At 35.8% G+C, this 22,891-nt stretch overlaps 1 protein-coding gene across 1 annotated transcript in view; it reads right to left on the bottom strand.

Moving 5' to 3' along the window:
- Positions 1 to 18,917, bottom strand: part of LOC149690170 (gamma-aminobutyric acid receptor subunit beta-like) — a 124,711-nt gene extending 105,794 nt beyond the window's left edge. The window contains exons 1-2 of the mRNA XM_089869696.1: positions 18,780 to 18,917; positions 14,578 to 14,660 (exon numbers count right to left, since the gene is read on the bottom strand). Of these exons, the coding sequence (XP_089725822.1) occupies positions 14,578 to 14,660; positions 18,780 to 18,874 (178 nt within the window). The 5' untranslated portion in view covers positions 18,875 to 18,917. The remainder of the gene's footprint in view (positions 1 to 14,577; positions 14,661 to 18,779) is intronic.
- Positions 18,918 to 22,891: the final 3,974 nt, after the last annotated feature.

The following is a 22,891-nucleotide window of genomic DNA, read 5'->3' as shown; positions in this document are numbered from 1 at the left end:
TGACAGATAATCTTTAAACATCTGGAGCTAATTTATATTATGTACTGCATAATCGGAGTAAATGAAATATCAGAGTGATTAGTCCCTCGTTATTTATTAATCATAAATGGCACCATCCTCCAATACCTAATGAATCTATATTCGATCTTATGAATCTAACTTTTGATGACGTTTCTACGGAAATAAAAAAACCACAACCATATCCTATTTACCACGAGCCCAGTGAGGCATGTTATCCATTATTGCTTCATTTAAATAAATAAATTCCTGATATCATCTTAGTTAAAACGTCACTCAATAAAAAATAAGGTAAGAATTCGTTTTAGCCTTGGATTTGAATATGCCTCGACCAGATAAAGTAGCCTTTCATTTTTCATAACAATGGACTTAGGAACACTAATACCCTTGTATAATCAAAGGAATAAGTAAGCTGTTGGTAAAGGGAGCATGAAGATTTTTTACTATATCGTCACCAGTCTAGAGTTTTAAACCTACTTTCCGCAATTTTACGGTCGCGGATGCCGAGATTATTTCACTTATCTGAGATAGTATCTCCATTTTATACACTTCATTTAAGCCTTCCTTCACCTAAACCAACAATTGCTACTATATTTGCAATACGTAATATTGCTCGCGGCTTGCACATCTGAATAAGTCTCTGTACTGAGCAAGAAAAGAAGCATAGGATTGATCACCATGCCACTAAATTCCTAAAAGATGGTTTCATAATTAACAACCACTACATAGCAGTTAAAAACATATCATATAATATTATATCAAGAAGGGATATCTAGTTTATTAGGGAGAAGGTCTAAAATGCCATAGTCCCAGAGACTCCCAGTCCCCCTTTCAAAATACGAGGGGGGACGTAAAAGGAGGTCGGTCTATTTCGCCTCTCCTCAGTCGGAAAATACGTAATTTTCGTCATTCGCGTCGCGCTGACGTGAGTTTTCAAGAACCAATGAGATGCTAATTGTAATTTAGAGGCGGGGATTAACTCCGGACCAAGCTAGAAATGTGGTGAATTTATACCTTCTCTTTATTAATCTTTTAAAAAAACTGTTGTAAGCAATTGTTTGTTCGAAAATGGTTGGCATTTTACAGTCGGTACAAAGTCCGTTAGATACTTTATCCATGACTGATCTTTGAAAGGAGGTTAGAGGAGTGAAGGGGCAAGCTAGATAGATAATAGAAGATAGGGAACTCATCACCATAACAACAGTATAGTTGGAAAAGATCCCTTATTCCCCCTGTTACCTCCAACCCTTTCATCCCTCGCTCTGGGCGTGTTTTTTTTTACTTTTTGTCATCCGCCTAGAACTTCCACCATTTTCTCTTCTTCTCTTTCCATCCCTCTGCCTTCTCTTCCCCAGCTAAGGGATGAGTTCTTTCCTAGTTCCTTCTAACCCAGCGAGTGCAGGGAATTTTCATTCCAATTTTTTTTATATACCAAAGGTTTTTCCTGAGTGGTATTGTTCACACTTGATTTGCAAAATATATTCGAGTATTTGTTTTTTTTTCTTACATGCTTAATGTCATTTGTGTATAACCAATTGGGACTTGGCAACGTTACGCTAGTCGCACGCGTGCTAGATAAGATAATTCTATAATGCTGGAGCAAGGATTGACTAGCCAAGTCCTTATTTTGCTAAAAACATAAGTTAGTAACCCTCTTTGAAGTCAGATTCACTCCCTATTTCTTCGGTCCACGTACAAACAATTTAGTTTCTCAATAAAAAAAATGGTGCCTTGCGGCAGACATGGAAACTATTGTGAAAGGCAGATAGAATGAATTTGAGAAAAGAGCTTCAAAAGTGCTAGTAATATAATTATTGAGCTCTAAAACTCTTTCATCCAACGGAAGCTAAAGTAGAAAACCTACGCTGAAATTCAGAAAGGAAGATGTCTGGGTTCAGTGATCAAAGCACAAAAACATGTAGGTATAATTTGCATAAGACTATTTTAAAATATCTTCTGATGTTATATTTCTACGTGGGTTACACGTAAGTAAAGTATTGAAAGTCAACTCATATATTTCTTGCACCATAAACACCAGTAGTATTATTTATTTATTTATAGAATGTGTTGTTCACAAAGTCAATGTGACGTGTGTGTGAACATCGGAGTTCAAAAATTTTAATATAATAACATTGTCCTTTGACCAGTCCAAGTTTCTACCTCTACCATTAAAGAAAATTACTTCAAAAGAGGTTAATTTAAACCTTTTAATAGAATTAATTAAGAAATTATTCAAGTAAAGTGATACTTTGCGTATCGATTATGCAGTTCCTTTGATGGTCTTATTGTAGAAAAGAGAAATTCCTACGCAGCCCGAGGTTAAAATAAATCTTCAATAAGCACTTTTCCAGGAAAATTTTACGGAATTTTGGATACAGTCTTCGCGTATTGAATAGACATAAGTTTATAAGATATGTTCCATAAGTATGACACAACCCATACTTTGTAATGCTAGGGACTTACAGCTCAAGCACGTTAGAGAACGACAAGAGGATTGACTACACTCGGTTTTTGCAGTCCATCTTCCTATTTAGTCTGTACTAAGCCTTTGACAGCGCCTCATCAGACGTCACTTTACGAAGAATCTATGACCTACGTCACTTCATGACAAGCTACAACTTGTTACCAGTGACAAGCTTATGAAACATATCTTATGAACTTATGAATATAGAAATTTAAACAACCAATTAATGAAATACAACTTTTAAGTGCGAACATGTTCACAAACACCCACACATTCAGAGTCCAAGCTCATTTCTTCGTCCCAAAGCATCCCGCAGAGGCCGTTACCGAAAGTTCAGCTCGGTATCCCGGTTCCTTAGCCCACAGTATCCAAGATCGATATTCTCAGCCCAATGAACTGAACCACGCAACCGGCACTACTAGAGTAGCGCGTTCGGCATTGCCCTGGTTATCTTGAGACGTGTTTTCTAGACCCTTGGTTTTCTTTTTTACTTTGGATAACATATCCCTTTGTTACAATGTTTCGAGGGGTTCTATATTCTGTGAAGATTACCCGATTAAGATTGAAAACTAACGAGATTGATAAGAGTAAGTGTTCGATACCCGGCCATTATCTCCAATCCGGATCGAGCAGTAGAACACACATCACAGATGATCAGAGGGCAAAATAGGTTTCATAGAAATTTGGCAAGCTATAGCGCCATTATTGAGGGAAATCAGAACTAGCGGTAATAGTAGGCGTAGCAAAAGGTTGCGATCAGAGGTTATAAAAGAAAAACAAGAGAGTCGTCGATCTACCCAAATTTGGTATAAGTCTTTAAGGTTCCGCGTTTAATAAAGCCCACACATACACGTGAAACCGGTTCGTAGCGATTCGAAACGCTTCCAAAGTTAGGTTTGAACATATCTGATACTCTAGAAACTAATTACAAACGCGTTTCCTTGAAATTACTTCGCGAACCAACTTAAACCAAATTCGGAGGCTAGTTTCTAGTTTTCAGGGATATTTCACCAGAGAGGAAACGTGTCTTAATATTATTTTAAGCTGCCTTAACAAACAGTGAACCGAGGTTTTTAAATCTCTTCGAACTGGTAATGAAGAGGGTTTCAAAACTAAACCAGTTCTGAACCGATTTCAGTGTGATGCTGAAACCCATTCAAGACACTTCGACTCTACTTGAGCAATTATCTGTTGGATTGAGTTGTTTGGAATACAATAATTGTAAGGTTCGATCAGGAAACTCTATGATAATATTTCTTTTGATTAAAAATTCAGAAGCCCTATTTTTGAATCACGGGAAAAATAATGGAAACCCAGATTTTAATCAAACCAAGTTGAACCAAATATCATATAAAAAATTATCATCAATTATTTTTCTATACGGTGTTTGATACACTTAACCTAATTTAAATATTATTTTACACACTATTGGTACATAATATGATCAAACTAAATACGAATTCGAATTTCATCCTCATTAAGTAAATGCATGATGTTTGGTATCAGCATCTTACCCCTCGAGATCTTCCCCTAAATTCTGTTTTAGGGTGTTTTTTTTGGTTCGTCTTATCCCATTTCGTTCTCTGATCAAGAAACCGTAAGAAAATCGGCGTGGTTTGTATCCAGTTCGAGGGAGAGAAGCGGGAAGGTCTTTGGTTGGATTGCGGAGGAAAAACACGTGTTCAAAACTTTGATCTTAGGGAAGGAAGAATAAGGAGACGGCCATTTGGCCAACAGATAGCTACAGTAACTATACGTACAACCTCTGCCTGATTGCTTTGATTGAAATTGATACTACGCTTCCTATTCCCTCATCCCTTTACCACGGAACGTCGTACTATATTGATTAAAGACGGAGAAACTGTAAAGAGAAACGAGCCACACATATCGCCTTAGCCCTATTCCTGTCTGATATCCATCTACCCACCGAGGAATCTGACTTACCCTATTCTGCCAGAACGTATACAGGGTGAGACCGACCGTAACTTACTTACCGCCGTTAAATACCGATTCCGTAATTTTCTAACAGTAATTTACCAGTTAATTACCATTGTAAATTATTAAAACAGTTTCGAAATTTTGTCGCTGAAAGTCAGTCATTTAGAGTAAAACCAGGGATAGATGTAATTCTAGAAGCAGGAATGGTGAACAGAGTAATCTGGGCGTGCGTTAAAGTCTCGGACCCTCTTCCCCCCCTATGAAAAAAGAGGCGGGCCATAGCGACAGAGGTAAAATGGAATTTCGTATTTTTCGCCGTCCCCGGCAGCAACGTTATCAAAACGTAGTTCAAGTGAGCCAATAAGATAATTTAATTTTCGTTACGTGTTGGAGGGAGGGGCTCTATACTGGGCTATGAGTAGCACTGTAGTTAATACTAACCGTTCTCCATTCCTGCTTTTAAAATTGCATCTATCCCTGGTAAAACTAAGTGTACTCGATTGCCAGAGACTATAAAATTAGCCCCTCTTACTTCACAGTCCAGTTTTTCTTCAATTTCCTCGCCTAAACTGGTGCTCACAGTTCAACGTGATTAAGTAGACTATACACATGCGAATAAATAATTTGCCGACAGAACGGTAATTTTAATTTTTTAAATTTCAATAGGTAATTTACCCGGTAATTTCTTGGTAATTTACTCGGTATTTTACCCGGTAATTTCTTGGTAATTTACTCGGTATTTTACCCGGTAATTTCTTGGTAATTTACTCGGTATTTTACCCGGTAATTTCTTGGTAATTTACTCGGTATTTTACCCGGTAATTTCTTGGTAATTTACTCGGTATTTTACCCGGTAATTTCTTGGTAATTTACTCGGTATTTTACCCGGTAATTTCTTGGTAATTTACTCGGTATTTTACCCGGTAATTTCTTGGTAATTTACTCGGTATTTTACCCGGTAATTTCTTGGTAATTTACTCGGTATTTTACCCGGTAATTTCTTGGTAATTTACTCGGTATTTTACCCGGTAATTTCTTGGTAATTTACTCGGTATTTTACCCGGTAATTTCTTGGTAATTTACTCGGTATTTTACCCGGTAATTTCTTGGTAATTTACTCGGTATTTTACCCGGTAATTTCTTGGTAATTTACTCGGTATTTTACCCGGTAATTTCTTGGTAATTTACTCGGTATTTTACCCGGTAATTTCTTGGTAATTTACTCGGTATTTTACCCGGTAATTTCTTGGTAATTTACTCGGTATTTTACCCGGTAATTTCTTGGTAATTTACTCGGTATTTTACCCGGTAATTTCTTGGTAATTTACTCGGTATTTTACCCGGTAATTTCTTGGTAATTTACTCGGTATTTTACCCGGTAATTTTCAGTTTTTAAAAATTACTTTAATTTCACATCTCTACATGAATCAAAAGGTAGAAAAGCCACAAACTTTTAAAATTGTTTTCCGATGTTGGATTTTTATTCCTCTAAAATCTAACTCGAAATATCACACCCTGTATAGAATTTATACGCCCTAAGTTATACGTATACTGTGTTAGCTTAGATTTAATTCCGCTAATTCGCCCCTAGGTGGCAGGTGCGTTCGTCTTCTATCTTATATAGATATATATCTCTATCTCTCTGTTCTCTATCTCTTTTCTACTGATGGAAATAAAGCTGTTACTTGATTACTTTTTGATAAGTTTTTGGGGCCAAGGTTTCCGTTATACGTCGTAGTGTAGAAAAAAACACCAAAATAAAAAACTAAACGAAAACAGCCTAAGCTCCTTTCGCAAAAGTTATTTTTTAGGGCCAGGATATTATTTTTTGGGTTAAGAAAAATTGATCTTCTTAGAGTGTGGAAATAGCTTTTCCACTTTTGTCCCTTTGCTTAGAAACGATGTGGGATTAAATGTAAAAATGTTTGCCGGTTTAAATAACTACTAGTTATATATATTGCGACACAGATTCAGTTTGTCAGCTAGGATTGTTTTTTTAAATATTGCAGTTACAAATTCATCTGATTAATTTAGACCATGGACGCGGTTAATTGTTATCTTTAAATGTCCTTTTTCAACTTCAGTATTTTACTATACGAATCGGAGGTGTTGTTTCGTCTAATAGACCTTTTCGACGTAAAAAGGTGGTAAGCAACCCCCAGGCGGGTTGATACATTGCCTTCTCTGCGCATTCTCATGATACAAAGACACTATAGCGCAGGCCCCCGTGACTTTCCCTCTTAGTTACATCGAAATGGTCTAATTAGATGGATAATATTGAGTCGAAGATAAAATTTTAATTTCGAAATCGCTATATAAAGATTTATTTATATTAGATTATTTGGAACCTAATCTAGGGTTTAAAAGAAGAAATACATTTTCTTGTCCTTAGTACAGCCAGGGATAGATTTAATTTTAGAAGTAGGAATGGAGAACAGAGTAATCTGGGCGCGCGTCAAAGTTCTTGACCCCCTTCCACTGGACGGAGGGGTATGGAAGAAGAGGCGGGTCATAACGACAGAGGTAAAAATGAATTACGTGTTTTTCGCCGTCCCCGTCAGCAACGTCATGAAAACGTAGTTTAAGTGAGCCAATAACATAATTTAAACTTTTCGATACGTGTTGGAGGGAGGGGCTCTATACTGGGCTATGAGTCGGACTGAAGTAAATAACCGTTCTTCATTCCTACTACTAAAATTAAATCTATCCCTGGTACAGCCCTGTAATTTTTTCTCGAAGAAGATCTACGGGTTGACTGAACTGTATTTGTGAGCTACACTACATTAAAGATACACCAGTAGTATAGAAACATTCCTTTCGTCATGTTTGGAATCTAAGAGCAAACTCTCAAAGGAAGCGAAAGAATTAAAGATAAGGATTCTTTTTCCGTTGCTAAGACACCCACGTAAAATTAGAGATATTAAAAAGACGCGTGAACTTTCACATTTTCATCCTTTCGATTCTAATCCCTTTTTTTCAAGCTACCCATTTTACTTATTTATCCAACTTCTCGGGTTTTTAAAAAGAAAACAGTAAAATTTACATGGGGCGTGGGTAGAACTAAGTTTTCCCTTCATTTTAAACCCCTTTAAAGCAACGAAAAAAAAATTAAATTTGCATGTGAATACCGATAGGTAAAAAAAAACCTAAGGAGAATAAAGAACGGCTTCAAGCATTCAACCCTTTCCTTTCCGGTATACGTCCGGAGTCAATCCGGACCAACTCAAAATTTTGTATCCACAACCCATCGCCCTATTTCTTTTATAAATATTCTACCTAGACCTTACCCTAACTCCACCCTCGTCCTTCCGAAAAAGAGTTGCAAAGTTGCTAGCCCTGGCAGCCCCCCCCCCCGAAGGCCGTGTGGGTTTCTGTCCTCCAATATTACGTAGTTCGTCCCATTAAGTTAGTCAACGACAGCGTATAAATAAGGCTAACTCGCTTTGAAGTTCACTCAGGGTGCAGATGAGGTGGTTGAGAAACTCATTGTGAAATTGCTTCTCAATTACATCAATTCAGTAAATTTTCAGAACATATTTTGGTTTTTAATAGGATGCTTGACTGATAAATGAGATTTAACTATTTTCACTTACGTAACTTAATGAAACCTTTTCTAAATCCATTACCCATTGGTGGGAATGATTAACAATTACGGTGCAGATGTAAAGCGCTTTTCTACTGATGCTTCATAAGTCATTGACAGAAGTATTGCTTTGCAATGCGCTTCGTTTAACATAGATTGTCAAGTCATGGCAAATATGTTATGTACCAGTGGACGAACCTGATAGCCAAATCTGAAGAGACCTCGTCGTCTTACGCTTCAAAATCCATCTACAGTACTTAAAAACTTTCGGGAAACTCTCTGCTACACTATCCCTACATGTAAACAAGTATACGGTCAGGGTCAACATCTACTTGAACTTTACCAAGAAAACTCTAGGGCATATGCTACTTTGAGAGTCAAAAATTCTGAAATCCCCAAATTTGAATGGTTTTAACCGTAATTTAACCTAAACATCGAAATGCTACGATGTGGTTTTAACAATACCACCGATGTTCACCCACGTCTCATAGTATCCTAAGCTGTACAACTACTACAACCCTCATTTAGTCGTAACTGAATTTGGAGAATGAGACGAACTATACACTGCGACGGAAACGCTAGGTATTGAATAATTCAAGACGTCGTATTTAAAATAGTCGCGTGAGCTTATTTTTCTTGTACACCGGCATCCCATATATCTTGACACTAAAAGTAAGACTTACAGGGCCAAGATATCCCCAACTATTTCATGCAAGGTGTTGCGAGGGTCCTCCATTCTTTTGATGGATTCCTAGATTCCGGTATTCCGAGACATGGTTATTTCATATATAATAAGTAATCCTGCTTGCAGTTCTTCCATTATGACTTTGAGGTTTTTTTTCTCTCCTAGCTACAGGCATGCCTCTGTATCATTTATATAAAAGCTAGATATTATCATATTATAAGGGCACCATAACCTGTATTTTTGTCGTTATTTGGAGTTATTTTTCTTTTATAAGAGAAGGGTCAAGATTAACTTTGTCACGCCAGATCCCGGGCCGCCTACGTGAGATGTATAAATTGTATGGGTTGGTTTAGTTTAGTTTTTGAAGGCTTTTGTGTAACTAGTTAAGTCCAATGGAGTTAAGATATGGGAAAATGTAGTTTATTTAAACCAAAAGTTCCATAACAACCGCCTATGAAGTTACGTTCATTTCATTATCTTCCACGAGACACTGGTGGTCAATAATACTAGCGACAGAGATACCCCAACTTCCCCGGGTTTGCAAGTCAAGACAACTAGTGTTGTTATAACCATGAAGCGATATCTAGTTTATTAGGGAGAAGGTACAAATTCGCCACATTTCGAGCTTTATCTCCAATCCAAACGTAGATGAGTTCCCTATCTTCTATTATCTATCTAGCTTTCCCCTTCACTCCTCTAACCACCTTTCAAAGATCAGTCATGGATAAAGTATCTAACGGACTTTGTACAGACTGTAAAATGCCAACCATTTTCGAACAAACAATTGCTTACAACAGTTTTTTTAAAAGATTAATAAAGAGAAGGTATAAATTCACCACATTTCTAGCTTGGTCCGGAGTTAATCCCCGCCTCTAAATTACAACCAGCATCTGACTTGTTTTTGATAATTCACGTCAGCACGACGTGAATGACGAAAATTACGTATTTTCCGACTGAGGAGAGGCGAAATAGCCCGGCCTCCTTTTACGTCCCCCCTTGTATTTTGAAAGGGGGACTGGGACTATGGCGCGCGAATACTTAGGCATCTTATACATTCTCCCTAGTAAGCTAGGTATCGCTTTTTGTTATAAGTTTCTTGGTAAAAGGAACGCGGCTGCTAACTCTGTAACGGTAGCAAATATATTAATAATACCAATATTTGTTCATCAGTGTTATTTCTATCCATATAAATTGCAAGTTATGATGATCCATCTTATTTCACTTTTATCATGGTAATCTTCATTTTGTTAAAATTTATGTTTACATTCACATCTTGCACGAAAGGTTTTTGAGCAACATACGCTAATGAACCTGTAGACTATAGCTTTAATGTAATGTTTATGGTGACCTCATACCAGAAATGTTTATCAACACTAATCAATAGTCAAAGCAAGTAGGCGACAGAAACGCCGACGCTCTATTATTGTCGACCTAGCAACATAAACTTATTCAATTCTCCCATAAATATTGATTTCACTTAACGTTCGAAAAAACTGCTAAATAATAATTAAATTTACTTGAGGGGGATGATTTTTGATTGGCAGTCCATGAGACAACGTTCTAAAGAACTGGCAAATAATAATTAAATTTAATTGAGGAGGATGAATTTTGATTGGCAGTCCATGAGACAAAGACCTTCTCTTTGTGTTAAATTATTTCAATTAATTTTAAATTCGAAAATCTGAAAGTTTTCGAAAATTTAAAGATCCTTTTAGACTTTTTATTTAAAGCAAGATCGGTACTGTACAAACAAGGAGGATTAGAAAAGGAGAGGTATTGTCGGGGCCCAAGAATCCTACACCGCGAGCCTAACCTCCCACATTGGGAGAGAGTGGTAGATCATTGCCAACTCTATTGTATACAATAGAGGCAGCAATGGGTAGATTAGTTCCTTCTTGTCACGTGGGTTAACGTTTGTACATTAACTTTCTATTTTGCGCCATCTCTCCAACACAAAATGTACTATTTTATTTACAAAAAATATCGTACTGATTTCGCACTAGAGCCTGCAGATGAGGGTTTTTTCCTCTTGAAAATTCTCACTAGAGAGCTGATCGTAGTGTAAGTTTGCGGGAAATCTGAGTCGACTTTAGAGATGTGTCGGTATTTTACCGTCCGTAAATTACCGGTAATTTACCAAATACCGCGTAAATTACCGATTTGTTTCTTACCGTAATCTTACAATGGTAATTTGCTGGTAAATTACCCCCGTAATAAGCCTACGAAAATATAAAATACCATAAATTACCGACTGAACGGTAATATTGTTATTCCAAAATTTTTGTCGGTAATTTAGCCGGTAAATTACCATTTTTAAAAATTACGGTAATTTCACATCTCTAGTCGGCTTGCGATGTGATAAGTTCTAACCCTGTTTTCCCTCCTTCCCTCTTTTATCCCGTTGTGGGAGTTAAGAATTACGGTTGCCAGCTTCATTACATCTCCTTTTCTAATTCTCCTTGCTGCAACTAATCACTCACTAAAGTTAGAGAGACGATTTAGAACTCTACCAACTATATGATTTCTAGTGACGTTGATTCGATAATACTTGCTCTTAGGCTACGAACCAATTATTTCATATGTAGTGACAATGAGAATGTCGAAGCATAACACTTTAATATTTCATTCAATATTTGGGAGGAATGAATAAATTAAAAGCTGTATATCTTAAATCTTTGAAGTAATTCGATTGATAAGAATTGAGACACTGGTATTAAGTCCCCATATTTACGTCGTAACTTAATTTGGGCAACACAGACTGGGGGATTAAACGAAATAATCAAAGTTCTTACAATTTCCACGCGTTTCCAAGGTAAACCTCCCGTTTCTAAACGGCTGATAATGGTGAATTCAAATTCTGTAACTTGTTATTTTTTTCCAATATTTTGCAATTCAGTTGTGGCTTTACGAAACTTCAATCCGGTTATGAAGTATTATAACTTTTTAGAGCTTGAAGATATTTAAAACTTCAGACCGCGGAGACGGATTATTAATGACAGAAGAAGTTGCTAATTTAAGCATGTCATTGATTAAGTTTGGTAAAGCCACATTATTTGACAAATAAAATTAACGTAATTACCCCCTTCGTTCTTAAAGAGCAAGTCTTGAGAAATTTACTATCTGGGTGTTAGATTACTTAGAATAAAATGGATTATTCTTATAAAAGTAGTTTAGTCATGTTGCAGCCTTCAGTATACCTATGCGTTAATTTGTCAATTATGAAAATTTTGGCAAAGTACTATCATAGTATTTCAATACTTTAAATTTTTTGCTTCATTGGATGACTGGATAGTTGGTTAACTTAGTGTTAAGGACTGAAGTGGATGTTTTCTAAGCAATTAAACTTTTAAATTCAACAGAACTACAACTGGATCGATTTATCTGAACGATAATCGAGTTCCGAGTATTTTCAGTGATCCTTTGATCCAAAATTAATTGAAATATGAATTAAGCCAAGGAATTTTTAAAAATTAAATCAGTCGGTACTCCAATTTATTCACCATGCGTAGACATGTCGGTAATTTACCGTTCATAAACTACTGGTAATTTACCAAATGTGGTTAATTATTATGTAATTCATCGTTAATTACAGGTGATTTATCAAATGCACTTGTAATTTATAGGTAATTTATCGCTCGTAATTACAGGTAATTTACCAAATGTGGATAATTATAATGTAATTCATCGTTAATTACAGGTGATTTATCAAATACACTTGTAATTTATATATAATTACAGGTAATTTATCATACACTGTTTTAACCTATACGTAATTTATCGCTCGTAATTACAGGTAATTTATCATACACTGTTTTAACCTATACGTAAATTATCGCTCGTAATTACACGTAATTTATCATACACTGTTTTAACCTATACGTAATTTATCGCTCGTAATTACAGGTAATTTATCATACACTGTTTTAACCTATACGTAATTTATCGCTCGTAATTACAGGTAAACTAAAGGTAGTTCATCAAAAACGGTTTTAAATTACCAAATTAAAGTATATACCATAATTTTTCTGACCAATTAGGTCTCAGAACCTTCGGTAGTACAACTGTTTCGGTCTCCTTTTTTTTAAATACAATAAATTACCCAATACAAAGTTCTAAATTATTTCTTTCCAATTTAAAATCGTTAAATTACCGACTTTAAAAATTACGGTAGATCAAGAGGTTTTTGGTATTAAAATAATTAATGTAAAAATTAATACGATATTTTCAAAAACATTCACGGTTTAGTACTATTAGATCTGTGCTGATAAAATTTCATTTGGTATAATTTTTCAAGACCTTGCTCTTTAATAACATTAAAACGACGTAGTTCTCGATCAGTAGTAGAGATTCATCAGATTTGAATGTATGCCTAAACTAACACGTCACAAAACGACATAAAGAAACATCCGTGCACAGAAAGTTCGAGTGCTAAGAATTAATATTTCTACACCTCGTGTCGTGTCAGAGATAAATAAAACTTATTTAAGAAATAAAAATAAAATACGAAAATAATATAACTAATAATAATAAAAATAAATCCCGAACAAAGTGCTTAAATTGATTCATTAAGAGAAGTATATAATATTTATTTCACAGAAGAGATCCAATTGTAAATTATTATTTTTTATTCCGTTTAAAGAACAACGAAAAATATTTCTAATCTTTTAAATTTTCGATACTCAAGTTGATACGAACGTTTAAGTTAAATACGTTCAATGGCTCTGATTATAAATCTGTTATCTAAGTTCCTAATAATATACTAAAATATGTATAACTTTCCCTAAAATGCAACCGGCAGTTTTATTTGCCAAAGTTACAACCAATCAACGAAGAGAACGCGAAAAATGTAGTATCTTCGTACTATATAAGCAAAATTTCAACATCCAGCTCTGATTTGAAATCTGTTATCAAAATTAGTAATAGTACACTAAAAGATGAATCATTTTCCGTAATATAGAGCCGGCAGTCTTATTTGCCAAAGTTCTAACCAATCATCGAAGGGAACGCGAAAAATGGTGCATCTTCGTACTATCTAAGCAAAGTTCCATCAGCTTTTGAAACTTACCTATGTCATCTCCAGTAATCCGAGCCATTTTTGCTCCATGAAATATGTATAATTTTCCCTAAAATGCAGCCGGCAGTATTATTTGGCAAAGTTCCAACCAATCAACGAAGGGAACGCGAAAAATATAGTATCTTGGTACTACCTAAGCGAAATTCCATCAGTTTTTGAACCTTTCCCCCTGTTATCTCTAGTAATCTGAGCCATTTTTTTTCGGTGTGGTTATGTAATAACCAACAGAGTTATGGGCCGATACCCATTTATTTAGTTATTTAGTGGGGCTGTAGGACGCACGGGAAAAGGCAGTGAACGCTAGGCTATTCTATGGGTAATTCAATCGTAAAAGGGACTGGTAATTGTTTTGTAAATTCATCTTAGAAAATAATTATAAGCGTAATTCATCTGTCATCATTATTTTGTTGCGTTTTTGCGTTTTGGTAGTTAAAGGCAATTGGATCACTTCTCGTACATAAATATTAAATACTTCGTTTTATAATAATTAAAAGTATAACTAAGAGGAATGAGGTTTATCTGAATACATTTGCGAGGGAAAGGGAATATGTGCCAATGGGAAATGAATTTTGCACTGATCTAAAGGATTTTGTTTGATATAGATGGTATATATAGCTTGTTTCTAAGTGCTCCAAAATAGGCCTAAGTACTTAATTAATAGAACGTTCTTAGTGTTAATAAATTAAAAATTAAATTGTGGCCTAAACCGCTCAAGCTTAATTCCTGCCATTTACAGAACACAAAATTAAAATTAAAACTCTTTTTACAAAAAACAGCTTTGGTTAGAAATTAGGTTTTTTTTAAATCAAACCTACCTCCATAGTTTGGTCGAACTCTGCGATCGTAGCCCTGCTCGAAAAAGGCATTCAATATCCGGGTTATATTGATCTTGTCATCTCTGAAATTAAAGAAAAAAACTGATTAAAATCTAAATTAAAAACTTAAGGTTTTTATCGTTAGAAATATAAGTACATTTCTTTCTCTAATTTTCCACTAACAAGAAACGCTTGTAAAATTAAGGATGTTTACATTGCACACAACCCAAACAGTACTGGTTTATATAAATAACCAGTGCACTATATAAAATTACTGAGGCATAGGGCAGCTGTGCGAATATTCGTTTAATTCGAATTCGACGAATCGAATTTGCCATTTTAAGAAAAAAAAGAGTATTCAAATAGAAATTTGTATAACCGATTTAAATACGAATACTGTTTCCTAAGCCGAGTATTCGTTTCCATTTCCATGGAGTTAAATTCCATTGAAAATGGAAGGGACTATGGTCACATGACATATTTTACACGGGTTTTTCAGTTCGCGGTGTTTTGTTTTTCTCTCAAGCTATACTTAGTCTTACAGTGGGAACTATTTGGAACAAATATTAGTATGCTAAACCGAGTCATCGAATTTTCGAGTACTCATTTTGAAGAAGAAAACTAGTACTGCTAGGTGTATTTAGAAAACTATTAATAGTTTTGAATCGAACATTCGTCTGGTAAAACCCTGCAATCGAATTATCGAGTACTCATTTTGGAAAATAAAATCTAGTAATAAAATTAGTTTTTTGGAAAACTAGTAATATTTATTTGAACGAGTACTTTATTCGGATTTCGAAGAGGAGAGTTACAATTCGATTCGGTTTGAAAAATCACTATTTGCACAGGCCTACAGAGGAACCTCTTAGTGGCCTAGCATCATGTGACTTCATTACGAGTGCAAATTGTAAAGTATATATTTTTTTACTTTTTATTCGAATGATCGTGTAATAACGAATATTTCAAATAAAATAGGAAACCTATGGTAGCCTAAACATCACAGGGCTACCTAAAAATATCCATGGAAAAATAAGGAAGAAATGGGAATTTAAATCCATACGTAAACGTTATCCTGTGTTCTCTTTCGACTTAACACTTGTGCTAGTTAGTAATAAAATCATTTTAAGTCGTTGGTTAAGTTAAAATACTTTTATTGTCAATTATGACTAAGTTAGGGTTATTATTTAAAATTATGATCGTCCATGCGCGCGCTAAAACTAAACTCCTAAATCGAACTAACTTATCTTATTAATTTTACATTCGAGGAGACCTCTTATCAGTTGGCTAATCAATTTTTTAATCTTAATCTAACTTGGCCTATTAACTAATTTTATAACATGTTGTGACAATCTATTTTTTTATCGCTTACATATAGTAATATTATATATGTGAAAGAATATGTCTTTATATTTTCACAGCTAAACTGCGGATTCAATTTTCATGAAATTTGGTATGGAGATGGTTTTTGCTTTTATAATATCACACCCTACAACTATAGTACTATATATACTATGATGCTGTAAAATGTACCCGTTTCTTTCAAACATTTCGATTTAAATACTAATTATGAGGTAGCGGAGTCGCATATATATTTAGCTCTCTGCGAAGCTCATGGTACCCATGAAAAATACATCTAAGTAGATCCTTTAAGCAAAGAAAGAGAAATTTTCGAATATTCTTTTATATTGTAGATGAATGTAAGTTTTCAAATTTGAATTATTCATTATATTACATAATCTGAAAAGAAACATTCTGCCCTTCAGTTATCCTTTAGTTTTGTATATATATATATGTATCTCACAATCAATACCTTCCACATAAGCACATGAGGGAAGGAAAGTTTAAACATTTAAAGAGTTGTATATTTTTAAGCTTAAATAACTTCAAATTTTTATAATTTTCAAAATATAATTCAGTAATTCAAGCCAAAATCAAATTAGTTTCCGATATGTTTCAAGTTAACTAGTTCTAGCAGCATATTGATATCATTTTACTAATTACTAATTACGTAATTACACTGCCCCACCCCCGTTTTCAATTTAATTCATCAAGCTCACTTAAAGGGAGGATCAAAGGAAAAATCAATCTATTCTTAATTTATAACCCTCATTCAGAGCTCTGTAATAATTCATGATCTATCGATAACTATATACTTCGAGATTATTATCAAAGATAGGCAGAAACCTAACCGTTCTTATTGTTCATGTCTCATAATAATTATACTCTGCACGTTTAGTTACACCTCTATTACCAGTATAGTAACCTAATCCACCCCAACTCCCAAAAGTTCATTTGCGTTTTTAGGTCCATAACATAAAGCTAAGCGAAAAATAAAAAACCTCGCGTCATGCCCAAGAAATGTTATCATAAATAATTCATGTCTATGGAGGAGTTGCTCAAAACCAAAAACACGAAAACGGTATAACTAGCGGCATCTAGCTGCTTCAAAGTGAGTCAGGGATCCCGCAATTTCGAAATTCATACAGATCACACAGAGTTACAAGCATTACGTATTTTTAAGATGCTTTACAATAGTAACTTGGTAACTACAGCTATTTATGGAACTTGATTTGAACATAATTAGTTTGAATTAATGTTACTTGAAATACAGCCTATGGTATCATAGATGGCGGGCCAAGTGCAATTTTAAGTTAGGAGAGTGTCTGAAAATCGCTATACATGGCCCGAAAAGGATACCGAAATGCCGGAGATTTGAGGCTACTATCTTGCCCGCGGAAGCAAGACGCTCCCGGATTTGAAAGCGGTAGAGGCCGGGAGATTGATTACGCGTTAGACCGTTCCTTTTTAGGTTAAATAAGGCGTCCCGTTGAAATAGACTATAATACGCCTTGGCATAATGGTGCATTACAAATATTAAAATTCATTCGACCGGCTATATACGGTTTTTGATCTTATACCTTTCATTACTTTTCAACAAAGGGTGAGGTTCTGAAAGCTTTCATAAAAAAATATTAAGGAAAAATTTATTGGGACAGTGAAATGAATTTTAGATGTTAATTTTATTTCTCAAGGTTCAAATAATTAAAAAAAACTAAGGTAGCAAACCTAGGTAATGATTGTTTGTGTATTAACATATGCGGAAAAGTAGCAGCACTGAATAATTAAAAATTTACTAGCCTAAACCTAATAAATAAAACTAAAAATATTTTTACTTCACCTAAAAGATATATAATACCGTAATTTTGAAAACGTGCATGTTGTGCTCAGAGGGAACAACAGTTCTACAGGGGCAGTTAGAGATAACACGCAGTCTAGTCACCCTGCTGGTCGGCTTCTCCAAATAGCACTAACGTGTGGCAGGTGAAACATTTCTACACTCTTAAAACAATTTTCTATTGAACAAGATATAATGGCTGTACTTCACTTCTGATAGTGTACTAAATTTAAAGGTTATATAATGCTACACCACTGGGTATAAGTGATGGGTGATGTATTAGTGAAAGATAGTAAAATAATACGAACAATAAAAGTCACAATTTATGGTAAACAACGTATTTAAATAGGAATGCTATTACTAACGTAATATATCTAAAACCGGTTTATATAGCGCTTATAACTGTGTAAGCAAAGCTAATCAATATTATAGTTAGAATATTTTCGGCAGTTATGGCGTCATAACGTTTTAGTAACTTATGTAGCCAACATATTACAGTATGCCAGAGGACGAATTAAGCTTTCTAATACTTAATATGAACTAACAAAATTAGTTTTAATATCGCAAATAAATTTGTTCTGACAAAGTGTGAGAGGACTCAAATATACATGGTTAGAAGAAGACTTCGCGCTGATAACAAATTATTGTTATAATCTCGGTTTTGGTTAGAGGTCAAGCTAAAAACCGCGCCTCTTTCGTGTTTCATAGGCATTTTATATCGGTACTTTAAAATACTGATAAACATCGGTTCATCTTGTAGAGAAAACGTGAGATAGATTTTTATATCCGTTTAGAGTTTAATATCACTGTTCAATATTTCAGGCGCTACACGAGATTATCGTCGCAGCACGTGAACGGATTGAACATTGATATACATCTCCAATTTTCCACATTAAGATGAAAAATGGTTATAATAGTTTCAATTATTCCTCACTAATTAACGTAAGAATAAAACTCCCCAATTATATATAATTAATATACACTGAAATTTTGAGGAAAAATATTTATATGCATAAGATTTATTTACCCTGAAGCGGCTCCACATTTTGAATAATTCCATACATTGACTACCAGAAAGACCACAATTTTTGCGATCCAAGATACGGTGTGACCAACTTTCATCCTTGCTACTTCGTATAAACGCTACGGTGGCTGGGTGTTGATAAAAATTATATCTATAGTATATAATTTTTATTAAACGTCTCTTCCTCGGTTTGCTTCGCGGTATAAGTTTTCAAATTTCGCCGATTATTTAAGATTTAAATCTCGCTTGAAATCGTCGTTCGCTAGATTTTTAGTTTCAATTTTTGAAGGTATCGTCGACAATGAACCAATAAAATAAAAGATTAGAATTTTTCTCGGTATTGATAAATTTTGGGTTTTTTGATGTTGAAATTTGGTGGTTTTTCGTTTTCCTCCCTAGTGATTCGTTAAGTTGACGCTGGCCGCAGACACCGCCGTGAATTTTATTTGATGTTAAATCGAGATGCCCTTTTGTTTGAAAATTCTTCAACGGTGCTGGGGTTTTTTGCTCTTTTATTTTACGTAGCCAATTTAATGATGCGAATAGTTTAAAAACGGGGGAAAATTTTTGATTTTTAATATTTTTCTTTCTCAAGGTTGGTTTCTGGTGATACGGGTGGATTTTTATATCTCAATCGAATCTCTGTTATATTAAAACGGGGTTAAAGAGGTATTTTTCTGAGGGATATTGGGGGGAAATTCAGCTCTCTCTCTTTCTCTCTATAGTATATCGGGAATAATCGGAAGATGATGATAATTATTCCTCGTCGAGCTGACGCTGTTTCCTTCTTCTACTTTTTCTTCTTCTTCGACTTCTTCGTCTTGGAGGATGTTTTTAGCTTTCCTCGACCATTTCGCGAGACCGTGGAAGTTCTTCCTCCGGCCCCTCAGGGAAGAGGCTTCGGCGTCGTGGCTAGGCCTCACCGTCAGAGGCTGATGCTTCGACGGAGACATATCGGGCCAGGATCCTCTTCCGACTGCATCCCGAAAGACGAGGCGAGGGACTCCCGAACGGGCTTCGCTTTTTTGGGGCCCGAAAACAGGCGCGGCTGGCGCGGGGCGCAACGAGCTGCGGAGCGAGCGAGGCGAAGGGGTTCGATGCCTTTGCTGCACAGCCCCACAAGTCCTCCTCTCGCGACGCGAACACACTCTTCCGACGAGAGCCTCGGGCCGCTGCTCACCGACGAGCCGATGCTTTGCGCCGCTACAAAACCGGGGGTAGCCGGGTGCCGGGGTGCGAAGAGGGAAAACCAGGGGCCTGCCCGTACCATCTAAGGGAACCAGACCGTCGACGGGAGCTCTACCAGGGGGTGGAAACACCACGGGGAAAGAAATATTCAACCCCCAACAACCCGGGATCGATATTGTATTCCCGCTTCAACCCGCTCACTCCAATTCAGGCAAGGTGGTAGCGCTGCTTTACAGTGTAGCCGGCTATGGAGTTCTAGCAGCCAATTTGGGCTAGTTCCGCGGCGCAAGTGGCGATATCAATGTACGCTTTTAGCTCACCATCATTTTTTCTATACTTCGTTCGTATCTGTAATCGAGAGTTTTGCTCTAACCACAAATTATTCAGAGATTAACGTAAGATTGCCCTTTAGATCTTGGTAAATAAAACTGCAATTTAATTATTACATTACGAACCAAATTAAGACTCAAATTTTGGAAAATATATTTGCTTAGATTGCAAATGTTTGCCCTTTTCGCGAAGCAATTCAATCGTCGTAAAATTAAAATATCCAATATACCTCGAGGCCCAGCATCAGAAGTTTATGAAATATAGAAGAGCTTTGAATTCACCCCTTTCCTAAAACTGCATGAATACGCACGTATTAAGTCAGAATGAAGTTCAGAATTTCCGGACATAAAAAGCTACCTTCTCTATATCATTTCTCAGAAAGACTCTGGGGAACAGATCTTATAGTCGTATATTTTTTTAAATCTTACGTAACAACCAGATTCGATCGTGAATCGTAATAACTTTAGCTTGAACTGCATAAATGAAAACGACTTTTAAAAACAAATACGTTGCCAAGTTTACAAGCAATTCCATAACAAGGGACTTGTAGATGACTCTCATAATGGAAACTCATTATTTAAAAATAATATTGTGTTGTATATAAATTTGATAATGTTATAATAATTTTGGTATTTCCCACACTCTTATATAATCATTTACTTTAATAGTACTCAAATAATGTGGGAAAACGCGATTGCCAGTTTGACGCAAGAACCCTTGGCAGTGGGTAACCATGGCTGTATCTTTCTTTCTTTCTGTGACGCTACACAAGACCTTCAGGGGAGAGTTTAAGAATGCGAACAATTGTCAAACTGAAACACAAATCCATAAATGGTTTCAAAATCAAAGGCAAAACTTGACCACAGTTATCAAATATCGGTATGGCGTCGATTAATTTGGGCTATTTTGAGCCGAAAACATCCTAATTCGAGAGCGGCAAGATCTCTCTCGCATCACAGCTCGCTCCCTCTCGCGTCGACGCGGGCCTACACCGCCCGCCATGAATGCCCCAAAATCTCACGACCCCCATCTTTTCTAAAGGCAAACCGGCAGCATCCTCATCTTCGCCGCTTCGACGAAAAGATCCAGCTCGGACCCCCATATAAAGCAGAATCGCGCCATCCTGGATCGAACACCTCCATCCTCAAACCCTCATCCCGAGCTTCCCACACAGCAACGGGGCAGAGTTAGGCCCAGCATCTAGCCCTTGCAAGGACGCCTTTTGGGAGAATAGAGGAGAGGAAGAGCGAGAGAGAGCTCTAGATCCTTCGCATTGCGTTAGCAATCCCCTCGATCGTTATTTCCCCGAAAAGCCAAAAAAATAACCGCGTTTTGTAGGCCAAATCCGGTGCCCGCCTTGTGATGTATTGTGAGGCGATATGATGAACGCTTTATACCTAGGCTTAATATACTGTACGCTATATAGTCCTAAGATCGAAGGTGTGATAGGATATTTTAGGACCTTTAACCTTTTGTTAAGGGGTTGACACTATAATGCGCTATTTAAGCCTTGTAATTAACCCTAATTCTTGATTATTTTAAGACAGTGGAGGTCCTGTTATTTTATAAAAAGGAAAGTACAACGTATAATTTAGTGTACTTGAAAGAAACCCTTGAGGGGGAGCTATACAGGGTGTTTCTGATAATCTAAGGGGTATTAAACAGATTAGAAAGTATCAAAGAATGTGGGGTCAACAAAATTTCGTTACGGAGGTATGAATTCACAAACGTTGATTGGCCAATAAAAGTAGGAAATAGTCATAATAGTCAAATATTTGGAGAAATTAGATTTATATAACCAGCGTAGGCACACTTCTACCCATTTAATAGCACACTTCTGCTTGACAAAGTTCAATACGGTTCTTAAGTTGAAGACTATTGAAGGCTGATATGTCTAACTCCACATTTGTGATTATTTCCTTTTGTTACAGATTAATCAATTATTGGCAGCACATCTCAGTAACTAAATGTTGTAGAACTCATGTTTTTTAACACTTTGGCCCTATAATTTATGGCAGACTTATCAGAAACACCCTGTATAATGTACGAAGTCAATTCCTTACTGTATTTTGTTCATAAATTCAAATACATTTAGATCTATTTTGATTACAATTAATTTATTAATATAAATGATTTAATGGGAGAATTAACTTCTAATAAAATAAAATTCAAAAATGTTAATTTTAAGAGACGAAACCAACCGGCAGTTCATTAAGTCATTTGGAATTCAAAACAATGTATCTTGTACACTATGAATAAATGAGATATACAATGAAATATAATGTCATTGACCCTTTGAATGTAATGTTATAAGGGTAAACCATGAAGCCGACGCCACGAAAAAGAAAAAGAAAAATACAACAAGAGTTTGTCATTTTAATCAGTCGTATGCAGCATGTGCATTATTGATTTTGCGAACTGCTCTAAGCGTATCCGGGTTTCTTCGTTTTGTTACATTAAGTGCCACACTCATTTTCTTATCTGAATTATTAAAATACCATTATCACAGCTCAGAGTCCGTAACGCATGAATTTATGAGGAGTTAATTATACACAGAAAATTTTAAGATCCGCAGTCAAAATTAGTTACCGAATGCA

Source organism: Phalangium opilio, unplaced genomic scaffold (genome assembly GCF_054372755.1).
Source record: "Phalangium opilio isolate 3A_F unplaced genomic scaffold, DU_Popi_V2 ptg000031l_1, whole genome shotgun sequence".
In the NCBI taxonomy this organism is placed as follows: domain Eukaryota; kingdom Metazoa; phylum Arthropoda; class Arachnida; order Opiliones; family Phalangiidae; genus Phalangium; species Phalangium opilio.
This window is presented reverse-complemented; position numbering and strand designations above follow the sequence as displayed.